The sequence below is a fragment of the Crocuta crocuta genome, unplaced genomic scaffold (assembly GCF_008692635.1).
Source record: "Crocuta crocuta isolate KB4526 unplaced genomic scaffold, BGI_CrCroc_1.0 scaffold72, whole genome shotgun sequence".
In the NCBI taxonomy this organism is placed as follows: domain Eukaryota; kingdom Metazoa; phylum Chordata; class Mammalia; order Carnivora; family Hyaenidae; genus Crocuta; species Crocuta crocuta.
In genome coordinates this window covers 7,538,685-7,556,865 of record NW_027529427.1, presented here as the reverse complement: position 1 = coordinate 7,556,865, position 18,181 = coordinate 7,538,685, and the positions used below count along the sequence as shown (strand labels likewise).

The window sequence follows — 18,181 nt, the reverse complement described above, 5'->3', positions numbered from 1 at the left end:
TGAGATTATTTTTAGTAAAAAAAAAAAAAAAAAAAAAAAAAAAAAAAAAAAAAAAAAAAAAAAAGGAAATAAAAGAACACAGATTGGGAAGGAAGAAATAAAACTGTCTCTATTCAGAGATGACATTATTGTCTAGGAAAAAATCCAAATGAATGAAGAACAACGACGACAAAAACTCCTAGAACTAATAAGCAATTACAATAACAAGACTGTAGGGTATAAGGTTAATATAAAAATGTCAATTGCTTTCTGATATACCAACAGTGAACAAATGGAATTTGAAATAAAGAACACAACACCATTTACATAGCATCCTCCCAAATGAAATACTTAGGTATAAATCTAACAAAATATGTACAAGATCTGTATGAAGAAAATTACAAAATTCTGATGAATGAAATCAATGATAAAACTAAACACATGGAGAGATAGTCCATGTTCATGAATAGGAAGACTCAATATTATCAAGATGTCAGTTCTTCCCAACTTGATCTCTAGATTCAATGCAATCCCAATCAAAATCCCAGCAAGTTACCTTGTGGATACCAGAAAACTAATTCTGAAGTTCATATGGAATACCAAAAGACACAGACTAGTCAATAAAATTTTGAAGGAGAAAACAAAGTTGGAGGACTGATACTACCTGACTTCAAGCCTCACTATAAAGCTACAATAACAAAGATAGTGTGGTATTGACAAAAGAACAGACAAATAAATCAGTGGGAAAGAACAGAGAGACCAGAAACAGACCCAGATACCTAAAATCAACTGATCTTTGGCAAAGCAGCAGAGGCAATAAAATTGAACAACGACAGTCTTTTCAAAAAATGATGCTAGAACTGGACATCCACATGCAAAAAGATTAGTCTAGGCACAAACCTTACATTTAAAAAAAAATCAGCTCAAAATGGATTATAGACCTAAATGTAAAATGCAAAGCTATAACATTCCTAGAAGATAATATAGGATAAAACCTAGGTGATCAATGATTTTTTAGACACAAAAGGCACGATGCATAAAATAAATAAGATAAGCTAAACTTCATTAAAATAAGAAACTTCTGGGGGCATCTCAGTGGCTCAGACAAGCGTCCAATTTGGCTTAGGTCATGATCCCATGGTTTGTGAGTTCAAGGCCCACATCGAACTTTGTGCTGACAGCTCAGAGACTGAATGCTGTTTCAGATTCTGTGTCTCCCTCTCTCTGCCCCTCCCCCCCAAAAATAAAAAATAAACATTACAAAAAATTAAAAAAAATATGGGGTGCCTGGGTGGCTCAGTCTGTTGAGCATCCAACTTCAGCTTAGGTCACTATCTCCCAGTTCGTGGGTTCAAGCCCCGTGTCAGGCTCTATGCTGATAGCTGGAGCCTGCCTTGGATTCTGTGTCTCCCTCTCTGTCCCCCTGTCTCACTCCTGTCACTCTTTCTCTCTCAAAAATAAACATTAAAAAAATTAAACATTTGTCTTAAAAATTTGTTTTAACAGTAATATCTCTAATTAAGAAAAGTTTCATAACATACTGGTTCAAATCATGTTTTGAGATGCTATAGTGATGATCTAATAGTCATGCAACTCATTTCCAGATTTTAGTCAGTGGAATGGTCTTATTCCAAGACCAATTGCTAAGTCTCTTGACAAATACATCCTTTATTTGAGGGGGTCTGCTAGTTTACACAAAGCTTTCACAGAATGAAGTATACAAAGAGCACATGGCCATGGTACCTAATGGCTATGAGTCACAGGTTCTAAGAGAAAAGTTTCTACCTGAAGGACGTTCAGTTTTCAACAGAAAATATTCCTCAATTATAGTCAACTCTTTTTTATTTAGAATGAAATTATAGGAGCCAGATTCTAGGGCTTTATTATGGCGAAAGCCATAAATAAATAAAACTTTAAATTCTTAACAGTTCCCTCTACAGGCCTTTTGTTTCTAGACATTTTTCCTATCTTCCTTTTCAAAACTTCCCTTTCTTGTGCTAGTAATGCTGACATTAAAGCTAACGGCTAGTTCTACGCTATGGTTTCAATGTAAACTACTGTTTCTTCTCTGGATTTCATGAATTCAGAAGTTAATTAATTCAACATAAACTTACTGAGGGCCTACTGTATACTAGGCATTGTTCTAGATGATAGAAATATAAAGTTAAATATATTAAAGTCCCTGTCCCCATGGGGACTGCTTTCTACTCTAAGGGAAAAACAAGAAGAAAACACAAATTAAAGGGACAGAAAGTAGTGGGGACGCATTTCACATGGATTTCCTACAGGCCAAGGGGAGAGAGAAGGGACTCTCATGTTTTCTTTTTAAATGTATTTTTAAAAATGTTTATTTACTTTTGAAGGAGAGGGAGACAGAGCATGAGTGGGGTAGGGGTAGAGAGAGAGGGAGACAGAATCCAAAACAGGCTCCAGGCTCTGAGCTGTCAGCACTGAGCCTGATGCAGGGCTCAAGCTCATGAACAGTGAGATCATGACCTGAGCCAAAGTCAGACACTTAACCAACTGAGCCACCCAGGTGCGCCGGGACTCTCATGCTTTCTAACTGGTGGTAACACTTGCTTTATTCTGTGTGGGTTTCTTGACAGCAAATTCTTTCAAAGAAAGTTTCAATGAATAAATTTCTTTTATTGAAAAATTCAAGGTGTTTTCTCAAGGGAGAAAATTTCCTTAGAATATAAGAGATTAAACTTTTGGCAACAGAAAGGGAGTTATAATCATCAATATATCTTAGATTATCAGCTGCTAGTTCCTCTTTCCATACCACAGAAATGCTTGGGGGCCTTAATGTCACATCTAAATCTTTTTTTCTTTTTTTTGCACCCTTACCTATAAAATGAGGGCACCGGAATAGATATTAATAAAAATAGTAACTAAGACATATGGAATGCTGACTCCTTCTGGAGATGGATTCAAGTTAATGATGACAGCAGTAACAACAAATATAATAATATAAGCAGAGTACATAGTGGAAGACACTGTTCAATTCATTTTACATACATTAACTTACTAATCTGCCAACAACCCCACAAGGTAGTCCATAATAAACCCACCTTTACAAAAAACTGGGGTTCAGAAACTGAGTTAATTTCCCCAGGCCACGAAGAAGGTGGAGGAGTCTAGATGCAAAGCTGTGCTGTATGGCTCCAAAGTTTATGCCTCTCACAACTCATCTCCTTCTCAAAACAACACCCATTGAAAGATGAGGACATTGAAGTATGAGGAGATTAAATATCTTGTCCAAAGTCACAGTTAATACATGGTGGTGTTATGATTTCACCAGAGGCATTCTGCTCCAAAACCTAGGAGTCTTAACCATCATGTTCTGCCACTTCTGATGAAACTGCGTAGACCCCTCTCAGCTTCATACTTCTATGATTCTTTTTCTGAGTACTGATTATATCTAGTAAGACCTGGGCTTTGCTATTGATATATACTGTGTTTTACAAAATGTTTGAGATGTAAAGTGTTATTTACATTCTTAAGATAAGATAAATCACCAAATTCAAAAGTTTAAGATTTTGTTAGGAAAATCTTTTCTCTGTAGAATTAGCAAGAAAACAAGTGAAGGAAACTGGAGATCAATCCATTACTTCTGCAGTGTTTTAGGGGTTCATGCATTCTTATGAAACCCTTACGATATTATGATATTTATAGCACATTTTAGAAAATTTGAAGTATTGTCTCATAGGAACCCCACTTAAGACCGCTAATTGCAACTTGACTGTTTTAAACCAATGGCAGTTAATATTTTAGTGCAAGAAGCTCAGTAGTGCAATAACTGGGGGAAAAAACCAAAATCAATAGTATTTCAGCTCTCTCTGGGAGTTAATCTATTAGGGAAGAAGAGAAAAATGCAATGGAGATTTTAGGAACAAGGGTACGTGAAGGTTTGTTCATTTTTCAGTCTCCTGGCAAAATTACCTATACGCGTTCTTTCCTCTAACACTAACTTGTATCTTCTGATTGGCTAGAAAAAGGGTATACAACCAACACACTCTTATTCACGTATGTCAGGGCTGTACTTCCTGCTAAGGCGTGCCAAGAGGCTCCTATGTTCTGCCAAAATAGACATGGCAGGTGCACTTATTTAAAAAATATTTTTTAAATGTTTTTTATTTATTTCTGAGAGAGAGAGAGAGAGAGAAAGACAGAGAGAGGGAGAGAGCGTGAGCAGGAGAGGGTCAGAGAGAGGAAGATACAGAATCTGAAGCAGGCTCCAGGCTCTAAGCTAGCTGTCAGCACAGAGCCCGACGCAGGGCTCAAACCCACAAAGAGATCATGACCTGAGCCTAAGTTGGATGCTCAACCGACTGAGCCACCCAGGTGCCCCATGGCAGGTTCATTTAGAAGGAAAGGATTGGTAAACTGTATTCGACTACTGTATGGCCCCCACATCCTTCATGATGACAAATAGCTACCCTTGTAGGGGGTAGTGTAGATAAAGAGAATTAGCACACTAATTTTCTCAGCCTTAGCTCTGTCTGGCATCCAACACTCTAACTCAAAGAGGTTTTTGGCTGGTACACATTTTGCCTTTTACACCCTCAGGATAAAGTCATTTGGAAAGCTTCCCATCTTCACAGTATATGCCCTTTTCCACAACTTACCTCATCATCCTTCTTGGCTGTGTTTGCTAGTGAGAGGTCTACACATGTCCTCATCATTTTAAGAAGTATAAAACCAAGACACAGATTTTTCAGGGAGAAGTGACTCCAAAAGAGTGAGATCACCAATAATAAGCAAGGGCAGTGAATCCAGGGAGTGCAAGGCCACCAATATGTGTGAACTTATTAATTGTAATTATTTTTTTTCTAAGAAAAGGATTTCCTTAGTCAAACCTCCAGGGCATCAGATCAAAGGGAGATACTGCCACAGCTGGACTATATTTTCCAGCCAATTGGCCTGGAAAGGAGAATCTAGACAGTGTCCTGGCAACTGTTTAACACAGCAGCAATCCATAAAAGAGAGGGAAAGAATTCTTTAGACCAGCTTTTTAAAAAGGTCTTTCTTTACTTCTTTACTTAAAGGACAGTTAGAGAGTAATGTCAAAGCCCTAGGGGATGTAGGCACTCTATAAGAACCACTGACTCTGGGAATTCAGAGTATCCTTCTACAGATAGAAACAAAAAGTTTTAGTTCACAGTACAATTTTTTTAGAGACATATATTTATAATTAATTATCATAAAAAGGATATCCAAACCTACTGGCAGAATATTTGATCAATTTTCTATTTTTAGTTTGATGTAAGTCACTATGAACCTTACCAGGACACTGTTAAATCACACTAGATAAGGTAGTTTATTGATAAAATCACAAAAGGAGAAATTTATTTGTATGCCCTGGAAGTTCTCCCAAAAATGTACAAAAAGAAATTATAAAGGTGACTATTAACACACAAGAAAAAAAAGCCACAAAACCCAACCCCACTATGTCAGAAGCAGAGCAATACACACAGGAGTCATGTGAAAATGAGAACACAGAAAGCACACCAAACAATTTCATGAATTACAAAAAAACAAGATGTGAGAATGATTGTGTTAAAAAAAAAAAAATGAAAGCAAACAAACAAAACATTTCTATAGTTAAGGAAAGGTGTTTCTCACCGTTCTGAACAAAATGGCTGAACTAAGAGCATCTGATTGGCTATGCCCATATACCCTCCTCCTCATCCTAGGGGAGAGAGTTGACAAAGGGAACAATGTCCCAGAGCAGCATGGGAATGAAAAAGAGTTGGTTAGTATTTAAAACAAAGACATAAGCATAATGTAGTAGAAGAAAATGGTCTCTAATTTCTTGACTCTTTTTATATTAGATTCTAATTCCCTAAATTCCCTAACCTATCTGAATTAGTAATTAGTTTGTCATTATACTTCTACTCTTCCTACCTTTCCAGGATACTGTCTCTATTCCAGGGCTAGATCTGACCAAAATTATCAGGTTGAAGGCTTTTCTTTATTTTTGCCTTTTCTTCAAACTTACCCCATTTCTGTTTGCCTCTCACTACTCCCAGGCATCCAATTCCTTGTATTTACACATTATCAAAACCTGTTTCAAAGAAAGGATCTAATACTCATCTTATATACACTGGCATAAATTTAATTCTGGGTATCAAGCACAGGCAGAGATAGCAAGAGGATTTCTTGGCAAAGAAAGACTGCTGACCTCAGGCAGACAGTTCTTCATTCTGCCTACATTAAGAGTGGTATTGCTTTCCCTTTAAAATATAAGGTTTGCCTCAACTGGTTTAGTAAATGTCATCAAACTATGACTATACCTTCTGAATCTTAGAAAAAATTGCAATTTGGATATTATTGCTGCTTTCATCTGCAATATTTCTTGTTCTAAGACAATGCCATGGCTATCATTCAGTGGAGATGTTTAGTGGGGGAGTTTCCCTTGACTCTTTAGTCATATGGATGTAATTACTTAACTATAATTTTTTTTTTCCTTCAGCTATACATTTTAAGATTGAGTGTGATGGAGATGTTGAAATCTGATTTTTGGCAATGGGATATGAGGTAATCTGTTCACCAGTCTCCCCCATCCATCATTTTCAGGATCTTGGGAGAGTTTAGTTCTTCCAAAAGACTGGAGTTGAATATGGTTCCCTTCAGACTCATCAATGCCTCTTTTGCATTGATGCGAAGGTTGAAGGCAATGATTTTCCTTAAGAATGACAAATACTGGAGGGATCAACCAAGGATATGGGAGAGAAGAAATTTTTACTCTTTATAATAGGTGATAATCAGAGATTTTAAAATGTGCAATTAAACAATAGTTATCTCTAAACAGTTGTGCCTTATTGAACTCACAAGAGTCTTGTTTTTTTTTTTTATAAGGCATTGTTTTAATAAGAAAATTAGGACATTTACAAATTAGTATATTATCTCCAAAATTAATTTTTTTCTCAACCCAATTCAAGGATTTTTTTAATAGTCCTTAAATCTTCTGAGTATCTCCTCTTAAAATATTCAGAATCAACCACCACTGCCTTCCTATACAAAAACTGAATCTGTGTTTAAAAACATGAGGGAAGGAGATATCAGAAACTGATGATTTATCTTTATTTTTCTAACTTACACTCCGTAATTTGTAACATGCTGGTATAAAATACAAGAAAATAAAAGCACATTTGTTTTTATAAAACATTCAAGAGCAATCTTACCTGGTCTGGGGAGGGTTTGTGATTGGTTTGATTGGAACGGGAGGACATGAAGCGGTCATCCTCATAGTTGTCTGCCATTAGCTTCATTCGATTTTGTGTCTAAGAGGAAATGATTCATGAAGTTGAAATGAGATAAAAATTTCTATTATACACTGAAAAGTAACAAGTGCCTTAAGAATGTCATAAGAAACAGGGGCGCCTGGGTGGCTTAGTCGGTTAAGTGTCTGACTTTGGCTCAGGTCATCATCTCGCAGTTTGTGACTTTGAGCCCTGCCATCAGGCTCTGTGCTGACAGCTCAGAGCCCTGAGCCTGCTTCGGATTCTGTGTGAGTGTGTCTCTCTGCTTCTCCCCTGATCATGCTCTCTCTCTCTCTAAGATAAATAAACCCAAAAAAAAAAAAAAAAGAATGTCATAAGCAACAATAAAACTAATTTTTTCTGAAATAAAATTAACATCAGATTTCTGAAGATATCAGGGAAAGAAAATTTAGGCACTGCACTGAACTGAATTGTGCACTGCTCCTCTGTCCCCATTCATGTTGAACTCCTAACCCTTCATGTAACTATATCTGGCTAGAGTCTTTAGGAGGTACTTAAGGTTAAATGAGACTATAAGAGTGGGGCCCTAATCTGATAGGACTGTGGCCTTTTAAGAAGAGGAAGAGATCTTTCTCATTGTCATTTTCATTCATCTCCAAGCCCCCTCTCTCTCTACCATGGGAGAAGACAATATGAAGTTGGGTTCTGCAAGCCTGGAAGAGAGCTCTTACCAGGAAATGAATTACCTGGCACCTTGATCTTGGATTTCCCAGCCTCCAAAATTGTGAGAAAATAAATTTCTGTAGTTTAAGCCATCTAGTCTATGGTATTTTGTTATGACAGCCCAAGCAAACTACGACAGGCACCAAAATTAGTACAGAGATTTCAGAGGGAAAGAATAATCCCTCCAAATTAAGCCTTCTATTCAGTGCTTGCTTTAATTTTTAAAATGAAGACTGTAATGGTGTGCCAGCTTGGCTCGGTCAGTGAAGCATAGAACTCTTGACCTCAGATTCTTGAATTCATGCCCCACATGGGAGCAGAGCCAACTTAAAAAAAGGTTTTAAAAAAATAAAATAAAATAAAGATTGGATTATATGCTATATCTAGAATAGGAGTCTGTTAACTCTATTTTTTCACTTCATGATCCATATTTCCATGTTACTACAAAAACTACTCATTTTTTAAGCAACTTTTCAATTTGGGGGAATAAGTAAGTGAACTGATGATATATCTAGAAAATCTAAGAGGATCAAGTGAAAAACTATTAAAACATATGATAAAGTTCAGTGAGATGATCACACAGAAGCTATATATATAAAATTCAATAGCTTTTCTTTACACCATCAATAAACATTCAGGTTTTCAAAATAAATCACATCTCTTGACCAGACAGTTCTATAGGGCCTCAGCTCTGGTGGAGTTGGTATCAGGTTTTAGTTCATAAGCAGACCAGAGTATACTTGGCTAAAACTTGCCACATTCAGGCCAGGGACCAAACATTGCTCACAGCAGGCAAGGAGAACCTCTGCAGATGACTGCCCTGAAGACAGATTGGTCAAAACATAAGAACAGAGTGCATGTAGCACATATCAGAAACATTCCTTGAAATGCTAGACCTGGGGCACTATATGACCCCTTCTTCATAAGGACAACAGTTTCAGGAGCAGGAGAGACAACTGGATTTTCTAACACAGAAGAGGCAGAGACTCAGACAAAAATGCCATGATGGAGAAATTTATCCCAAATGAAAGAACAAGATATGGTCACAGCAAGAGATCTAAGCAAAAACAGATGTAAGTAACAGTCCTGATGGAGAATTTAAAGCAACAATCATAAGGGTACCCACGGGGCTTGAGAACAGAATCGAAGACATCAGTGAGACCCTTATCACAGAGATAAAAGAGTGAAGAAAGAATCAGAGATGAAGAATGCCATAAATGAGATTGGAAATAGGCTTGATTCAAGCAGGCTGGAAGAAGCAGAGGAATGAATTAGTGACCTAGAAAAAATAATGGAAAATAAAGAAGCTGAACAAAAGAGAAAAATAATTATAAAACATGAGAACAGACATAGGGAACCAGTGACTCCATCAAACATAGTAACATTCATATTATAAGAGTCCCAGAAGAAGAAGAAGAAAAGGGGGTCAGAAATGATAGCAGGAAACTTCCCTCATCTGGGGGAAGAAAACAGATATCCATATCAAGGAGCAACAGAGAACTCCCATCAAAATCAACAAAACAGGGCAATACCAAGACATATTGTAATTAAATTTGTAAAATATATTGGTAAAGAAAAAAAATCTTAAAAGCAGCAAGACAAAAGAAGTCCCTAACTTATAAAGGAAAACTCAAAGGCTAGCTGGACATTTCTCCACAGAAACTTGGCAAGGGACTAACATGATTTATTCAAAGTGCTGGATGGGAAAAATCTTCAGTCAGGAACCCTATATCCAGCAAAGCTATCATTTAGAAGAGGAGAGAGAAAGAGTTTTCCAGACAAACAAAAACTAAAGTTGAGGGGTGCCTGGGTGGCTCAGTCATTTGGGCATCTGACTTTGGCTCAGGTTATGATCTCATGGTTTGTGGGTTTGAGCCCCACGTCGGGCTCTGTGCTGACAGCTAGCTCAGAGCCTGGAGTCTGCTTCATATTCTGTGTCTCCCTCTCTCTCTTACCCTCCCCTGCTCACACTGTCTCTCTCTCTCTCTCTCTCTCAGAAATAAATAAAAACATTAAAAATATTAAAAACAACAACAAAAAAACTAAAGTTGAGTGCAAAGGAGAGACCAGAAGTGACAAAGACAAGGAAAGATCTGAGAAAATCTCCAGAAATAATGACAGAGGAGGTAATAAAATGGCAATAAATACATATCTATCGATAATTACCTTGAATGTAAATGGACTAAACACTCCAATCAAAAGACATAGGGTGTCAGAACGGTTAAAAAAACAAGACCCATCTGTATGCTGCCTACAAGAGACTCATTTTAGACCTAAAGGCACCTGCAGATTGAAAGTGATGGGGTACAGAAACATGTATCATGCAAAAGGATATCAAAAGAAAGCTGGTGTAGCAAATCTTATACTGAACATACTAGACATTTTTATTCTTGTACTGCTTTTATCCTCCTTTGGTATCAGGGTGATGCTGGCCTCATAGAGTGATTTTGAATGTGTTTCCCCCCTTTTTTTTTTGTAAGATTTTGATAAAGATTGTCCTTATTTTATTATTTTTTTGTGATACAGTGTGTGTGTGTGTGTGTGTGTGTGTGTGTGTGTGTGTGAGAGAGAGAGAGAGAGAGTGAGAGAGAGAGAGACCTGAGCTGAAATCAAGAGTTGAACACTTGACTGAGCCACCCAGATTGTGATTATTTTTTATTTTTTACTTACTCATTTTTTATAGTTTATTCATTTTTTTTTGAGACAGAGACAGAGAAAGAGAGAGAGGCAGAGAGAAAAGGAGGGTGTCAGCACAGAGCCAAACTCGGGGCTCAAACTCATGAACTGTGAGATCATGATCTGAGCCGAAACCATGAGTCGGATGCCTACCCATGTGAGTCTCCCAGGCACCTCTGTCATTATTTTTTTAAGTTTATTTATTTTGAGAAGGGGGGGAGAGAGAGAGAGAGAGANAGCCGAAACCATGAGTCGGATGCCTACCCATGTGAGTCTCCCAGGCACCTCTGTCATTATTTTTTTAAGTTTATTTATTTTGAGAAGGGGGGGGAGAGAGAGAGAGAGAGAGAGAGAGAGAGAGAATCTCAAACAGGCTCCACACTGTCAGTGACGAGACCCATGTGGAGCTTGAACTTTGCGATCTATGAGATCGTGACTGGAGCTGAAATCGAGTCAGATGCTTAACTGACTGAGCCACCCAGTGGCCCCAGTTTCTAAAAAATTTTTAAATGTTTGGTAGAATTCATCAATGAAGCCATGTATGCTTGGGCTTTTTTGTGCTGGGAGATTTTTGATTTCCTAATTCAACTTTCATTCTTTCATGTTATTGGTCTAAGAAGATTTCCTATTTCTTGGAGTCAAGATTCATGATTCATTCTTAGTAACTTGTGTGTTTTTAGGAATTACGTTTTTCTTAAGTTATCTGATTTGTTAGTATATAACTGTTTACAGTAATCTATTTTCGCACTATGTATTTCTGTAGTTAGCTGTTGTATTATTTTGTCTTCCATTTCTCTTTTTTTTTTTTTTTACAAATAGTTTATTGTCAACTTGGTTTCCATTTAACACCCAGTGCTCATCCCCACAAGTGCCCTCCTCCATTCCCATCTCCCCCCGCCCCCCCCAACACCCATCAGTCCTCAGTTTGTTCTCAGCATCATTTTGGTTTTTGAGTCTTCTCTTTTTTCCCCTTAACTATTGAATTTAAAGCACTGCCAATTTTGTTTATTTTTTAAAAAACACCTGGTCATTACTTTCAATGTTATGTTATTATTTATTCTGGTCTCATTTGATCTGATTTTTTCTTTGTTATTTCTTCCCTTTCTAAATTTCAGCTCAGTTTCTTCCTCTTCTAGTTCCTTGTGGTGTGGTGTTAGTTGTTTATTTGAACTTAAGAAAAATATTAAAAAATTTTTTTTAACGTTTTATTTTTTGAGAGACAGAGCATGAGCAGGGGAGGGGCAGAGAGAGACACACACATAATACGAAGCAGGCTCCAGGTTCTAAACTGTCAGCACAGAGCCCAACATGGGGCTCAAACCCACAAATGTGAGATCATGACCTGAGCCAAAGTTGGATGCTTATCTAACTGAGCCACCAGGTGTCCCACTGAACTTTTAAAAACAGAAATAACAACATAAAAATCAGGTTCTTTGAAATTAATAATAGATAAGTGTTCAGCAAAACATGTCAAGAATGAAAGACATAAACCTATAATAGAAGGAACCCAAATAGGAGGACATTACTATAGACAAAGGTTTTAAAAATCATCAAATACTATATGTATGCCAATACATTTGAATAAAGGGAATACTTTTCTTAAAATGGTGAAAGTTTTGAAGTGAAAGTATTAAACTGAAGTACACAAAAGGGCCATCTTTTACCACTGCTCCTATTCAACATTATTTTTTTTAATAAAATTAAAAAAAATGTTTGTTGAGAGAGAGAGAGAGAGCGCATGCACATGCACAAGCAGGGGAGGGGCAGAGAGAGAGATGGTGACAGAATCCGAAGCAGGCTCCAGGCTCTGAGCTGTCAGTACAGAACCTGATGCGGGGCTCAAACTCACAAGCCATGGGATCATGACCTGAGCTGAAGCTGGAGGCTTAACCAACTGAGCCACCCAGGTGCCCCATCCTGTTCAACATTATAATGAAAGTCCTAGCCCAGGCAATAAGGAAATCAAATGAAATCAAAGATACAGAAATTGAAAAGGAAAAGATACAGAAATTGAAAAGGAAAAGATAAAACTTTCCATATTTGCATTATTTCACTGCCTAAAATATCCATGAGATCTATAAACTATGAGACAGATGAAGTATTAACCAAGTAAAAATGTAATATGAAAAAGGAAAACACAGCAATAGCTAGTAAAATATGAAGAACTTAGGAAAGTACATATTTTTCTAAACAAAAATGATCTGTGAATGAAATCACAAATTAGTACTAAAGAGCACCAAATAACAACTTCAAAATGGAAGGATATAACATGTTTTAGAAGTCATGATACCATTCACATAAAACTTTAAAGCATCGGGTATCAGCTGCTTTGGAATATGTACATATATAGTACAAGTGTCCAGAAAAGGAGATGTTAGTGGTGTGGAAGGTGGGAAAGGGTAAAAGATTGATGTATGTGATCAGGAATGGGTGACACAGTTATCTCTAGTCGTTTCACATTTCTTAAGCTGGTTGGTGAGTATATGGATGGATATTACTATTCTCTGCACTGTCACAGTCCTATTTACTTTATGTATCTTATTGTTCTCTAAGCTATTATTTTTATTATATATATCTTAAAATTTAACATTATTCATGGATCTATGTGTTCCTTCTATAGGGTTTAAAATTACAAGAAAAAATGTGAGTTATAAAATTTTTGAAAGTCAAAAGGCTGACATGTTCATGATGTTAAATTGATTCTTGTAATGAAAAGGGAAAAAAGAGAGACAAACCAAGAAACAGACTCTAAACTAGAGAACAAACTGATAGTTACCAAAGGGGAGATGGGTGTGTGTGTGTGTGTGTGTGTGTGTGTGTGTGTGTGTGTGTGTGTGTGTAATAGGTGATACGGATTAAAGAGTCACTTATAATGAAAACAAAAAAATTGAGCAAAAAAATATTCTAAAATCTAATTTTAACTGACTGCATAGTATTCAGTTTAATGGATACTTACTGAGTCTCACATTGTTGGGCATTTAGGTTCTCTACATTTTTACCTAATAATATATGCACATTAGTAAGTCGTTTTCTCCCTCCAGTATATAATGACGGCAAAGAAAATACTTAACCAAATTTTTCTGAGATGACTTAGGGTGACCTTGAAATATCTAGGGTAATTTTTCTTATGTCATGTGGTATTGCATGACAAATGGGAAGTTTTCTAAAAAACAGCTCTTGGGAAAGAGGACAAGAGACAGGCAAAGGGCAAAGAGGTGTACCCAGAAAGTGAGCAAAGCACGACATCATTCATTTGGTTAAGAAACTTTTTCATGATGATTTTAGTGGTAATGTGCACTGAAAATAAACTTGGCTAGTTATTTTCTCAGAATGTGACACACTTAACCTTTAATAAATGATACCTAGTTTAGCTTTAAAAACTCAAAAGAAATGCTAATAAAGAACATACAAATCCACTTTGAAGGCAGAATGTATTTCATAGATTTCTTAGGAATGAATATGAAATCCTCCCAAAGGAACTGATCGCCAAAGATTACTTAATACATGTTAAGTGAATGAAGATATGTGACTGTGTCATAAGAACTTAGTTCTCCATTTCTGTAAGACATGAAGATGATCAAAGTTTAGTGTTTCTATGTCTTGTGTTCAGAAATTTGGTTTTAAGTTTGCTTCCTGCATAGTCAATAAGGTTGAGCTCTAAAATACTGACAGCTCACAGAACACAAGAAACTATACAGACTGTATAAATGACTCTGTGCTCCTATGGAGCTTTTGTACTATGCTCTTCTACAGATAAGACCAACAAGCAAAAGGAGTAAGTCTTTCATGTTTTACTGACATGAAAGTATTCTATATCCAGATATTTTCCCTCTTAAACCATGCCATGTGCATGTACAGACAGTTAAATTCCTCTGGTCCCAATGACATAAAGAATAAGATTGTCTGAAGAAAAGAAGTGAGAGAAAAAGACAGGAAGAAACTTAATAAAATAAACTTCTGTAGTTGTAAATGCATATCTATGTATACAGGTATACATACTCACTCAGACGAAAAGGAGCTCATTATTTATTCTGTAATCTTTTCTTCTAAAACTAAGATGTCAGTGCTCAAACAAGGTATTAGAGAAACTGTATTTCACAGAAAAATACTTAGTTAAGGTAAGAAATGGTGTACGTTAGTTATTTGAACCGAGGTAGTAAAAGAAAAGGCTTAAATTCCAATCAGAGTTATCTAGTTCACTAATCTTTGCTTTTCAGTTTGTGATAATGTTATTAACCTACCTAAATAAGTTTTAGAAATAATAATAGTTGGAAATATTTTGAGATATTTTAGAAAACATACTTTGAATAAATTTTACCCTAATTTGGCTTATTTCCAATTATAATTATCTTTAAGAAAATATTAAGATTACTTCTACATATATTTGTTAAACCTTGGGAATAATTTTATCATAGTGACCTATAATTAAACTTTAATTAGTTATACTGATATCTGATATACAAAATGAGAAAAGCATAACCCCTAACAATTTCAGTTAGGTGTGCCAAATTCAGTGCTGGTTATACACTTAACAAAATCTCAACAGATTACATTTGGGCTTTATTTTAAACTTCATAACACAAAAAAAAATAGTCACTAATTATTTTTTTAAAGATTTTATTATTTTTTTAGTAATCTCTTCACCCAATGTGGGGCTCAAATTTAAAGCCCTAAGATCAAGAGTTGCATGCTCTAGTGATTCACTAGAGCCAGCCAGGCATCCCAGTCATTAAGTATTCTTGAGTTGTGTTATATACTTGTCTTTTTATACACAAATGACTGAAGATGATCTTTGTAGCTGGGAAAGTTTGTTTTCCACTGGCTGAACTGCTTTTGAAAGAACAATGTGAGGCAGTGCAATAGGAAGGGGATGGCAACAAATCAGAAGAAATATCTGTGCTGAATTTAGCCCAACAGCTGTGATAGTCAGATTACCTTTACATCCTATTTTATTTTCTCAACTGACAATGAAGTTCTATAACAGTGAGGTGTATTTTCCAATGATTTTGTTTTGACTCTTAAATATATTGGTTTGATAGTTTAATTTTGGTCCTGATTAGTATTTCTAGTTTACTGATGAAATCTTGATTCTTATTATCCCACAAACACTTTCTAATATGCACCAAGAAAAATGAAACCATAAAGAATCTCTGCTACAGCAACCCAAACTGATCAATTCTCCCCATCACTGCCCTGCTATTTAAAAAATTTTTTTAACGTTTTATTCATTTTTGAGAGACAGAGTGTGAGTGGGGGAGGGGCAGAGAAAGAGGAAGACACAGAATGTGAAGCAAGCTTCAGGCTCTGAGCTGTCAGCAAAGAGCCTGACACGGGGCTCAAACTCATGAACCGTGAGATCATGATCTGTGCCAAAGTTGGATGCCCAACCGACGGAGCTACCCAGGCACCCCCTTTTGAATATTTTTGTACATTTATGAAGTATAAGAATTTATAACCATAAAATTATGTCTACCTCCTATTCCTGACAGTTCCTCTTTGACGGGCTACCACAGTTAACCAGCTCTTTGTGTGTATTGCAAAGATTTCCCGACATTCCATGGCTATGTAACTACACAGCCATAGGCAAACACACACACTTGCCTATACTGACTGAAACAAATGTCTAAAATGAAGCTGTTCAAAAACAAGGTACAACTGAAATTTTATTCCCAATCACTACCTTACTTTCTAGCACATACTTCCCTATCATTGTAGGAAGCCTAAAGTAAACCTATTCCAATTCTGATATTATCATGATCATTTCTGCCAGCTGTATTTATTGTCAAAAAAAAAAAGGTCACTTTACATACTGGAAAGCAATCAGAATGTTTAAGGGATATTAGCTGGATCCAGTGAGAATCATCAATATATCTAAGAAAAGAAGAACATGTAGGCATTTTGTAGAATAACATAATCTTCTGTTATTCTAGGAATCAACAAAGGCCAGGATTTGGGAACATTTACCACAGAGTTTTATCTGTGACTAAGACCATCTGGGTGGCTGAGTATACCATTAAAATTTTACAGATATAGAAGGCCAGGAAAAAAGAGAAGTGACACTAAATTTCTTCACATGTAATTGAAAAGACTTTAAAAAAAAAAAAAGCACTTTAACACCTAAAGGAACCAGAAGCAGAATAGCAAAGAAACCCCAAAGCCAGCGGAAGAAGAGAAATAATAAAGATTAGAGACGAAATAAACAATATAGAATTAAAAAAACCCAGTAGAACAGATCAATGAAACTAAGAGCTGCTTTTCTGAAAGAATAAAAATTGCTAAACTCATATGTGTAATTTGAGAAACTTAGCAGAAGACCATGGGGGAAGGGAAGGGGAAAAATAGTTTCAAACAACAAAGATGGAGGAAAACCATAAGAGACTCTTAAATATAGAGAACAAACTGAGGGTTGATGGTGGGGGGCAAAGAAGAGGGGAAATGGAAAAAAAAAAATCGAAGGAAAACTTCCAGACTCATTTTGAAGCCAGCATCACTTTGATTCCCAAGCCAGACAGAGACCCAACAAAAAAAGAGAGCTACAGGCCAATAATTCTTGATGAATACAGATGCAAAAATCCTCAACAAGATACTTGCAAATCGAATTCAACAGCACATAAAAAGAATTATCCACCAAGATGAAGTGGGATTCATTCCTGGGCTACAGGGCTGGTTCAATATTANAAAGCAGGAAACAACCTCCTTGACCTCAACCACAGCAATTTCTTACTTGACATATCCCCAAAGGCAAGGGAATCAAGAGCAACAATGAAATATTGGGACCTCATCAAGATTAAAAGCTTCTGAACAGCAAAGGAAACAATCCATAAAACTAATAGGCAACGATGGAATGGGAAAAGAGTTGCAAATGACATATCTGATAAAGGGCTAGTATCCAAAATCTATAAGGAACTCACCAAATTCCACACCCAAAAAACAAACAACCCAGTGAAGAAATGGGCAGAAGATATGAACAGACACTTCTCCAAAGAGGACATCCAGATGGCCAACAGACACATGAAATGATGCTCAGCATCCCTCCTCATCAGGGAAATAAAAATCAAAACCACACTGAGATACCACCTCACACCGGTCAGAGTGGCTAAAATGAGCAAATCAGAGGTCTCTAGATGCTGGCAATGATGTGGAGAAACGGGCACCCTCCTACACTGTTGGTGGGAATGTAAACTGGTGCAGCCCCTCTGGAAAACAGTGTGGAGGTTCCTCAGGAAGCTAACAATAGAACTCCCCTATGCCCCAGCAATAGCACTGCTAGGAATTTACCCAAGCGATACAGGAGTACTGATGCATAGCACTTTATCAACTTAAAAATTACTTTGTTAATTTTTAAAGTTGACTTATTAATCAATGTTAATGGACATTTGGTATTGATTGTATAACTGATTTTTAAAAAACTCTTAATTTATGTTACTGGGGATCACACTGTTCTAGAAATATGCAGAAATTTACTGGCTAAGGATCAGATCATATTATACCAAGAGACAGGTTCATCACCAAACATGCTAACTTATTCCTGCCAACATGTTTTTTTATAAGTGACTTACTATTCATAATATAGAAGT

The 18,181-nt window shown here is 36.4% G+C and overlaps 1 protein-coding gene across 4 annotated transcripts in view; it reads right to left on the bottom strand.

The window, feature by feature from the left end:
• Positions 1–18,181, bottom strand: part of ERC1 (ELKS/RAB6-interacting/CAST family member 1) — a 490,295-nt gene that overhangs the window by 74,773 nt on the left and 397,341 nt on the right. For all 4 annotated transcript variants that reach the window (XM_077759231.1, XM_077759233.1, XM_077759229.1 and 1 more), the window contains one exon: positions 7,167–7,265. In XM_077759231.1, coding sequence (XP_077615357.1) covers positions 7,167–7,265 — 99 coding nt within the window. The remainder of the gene's footprint in view (positions 1–7,166; positions 7,266–18,181) is intronic.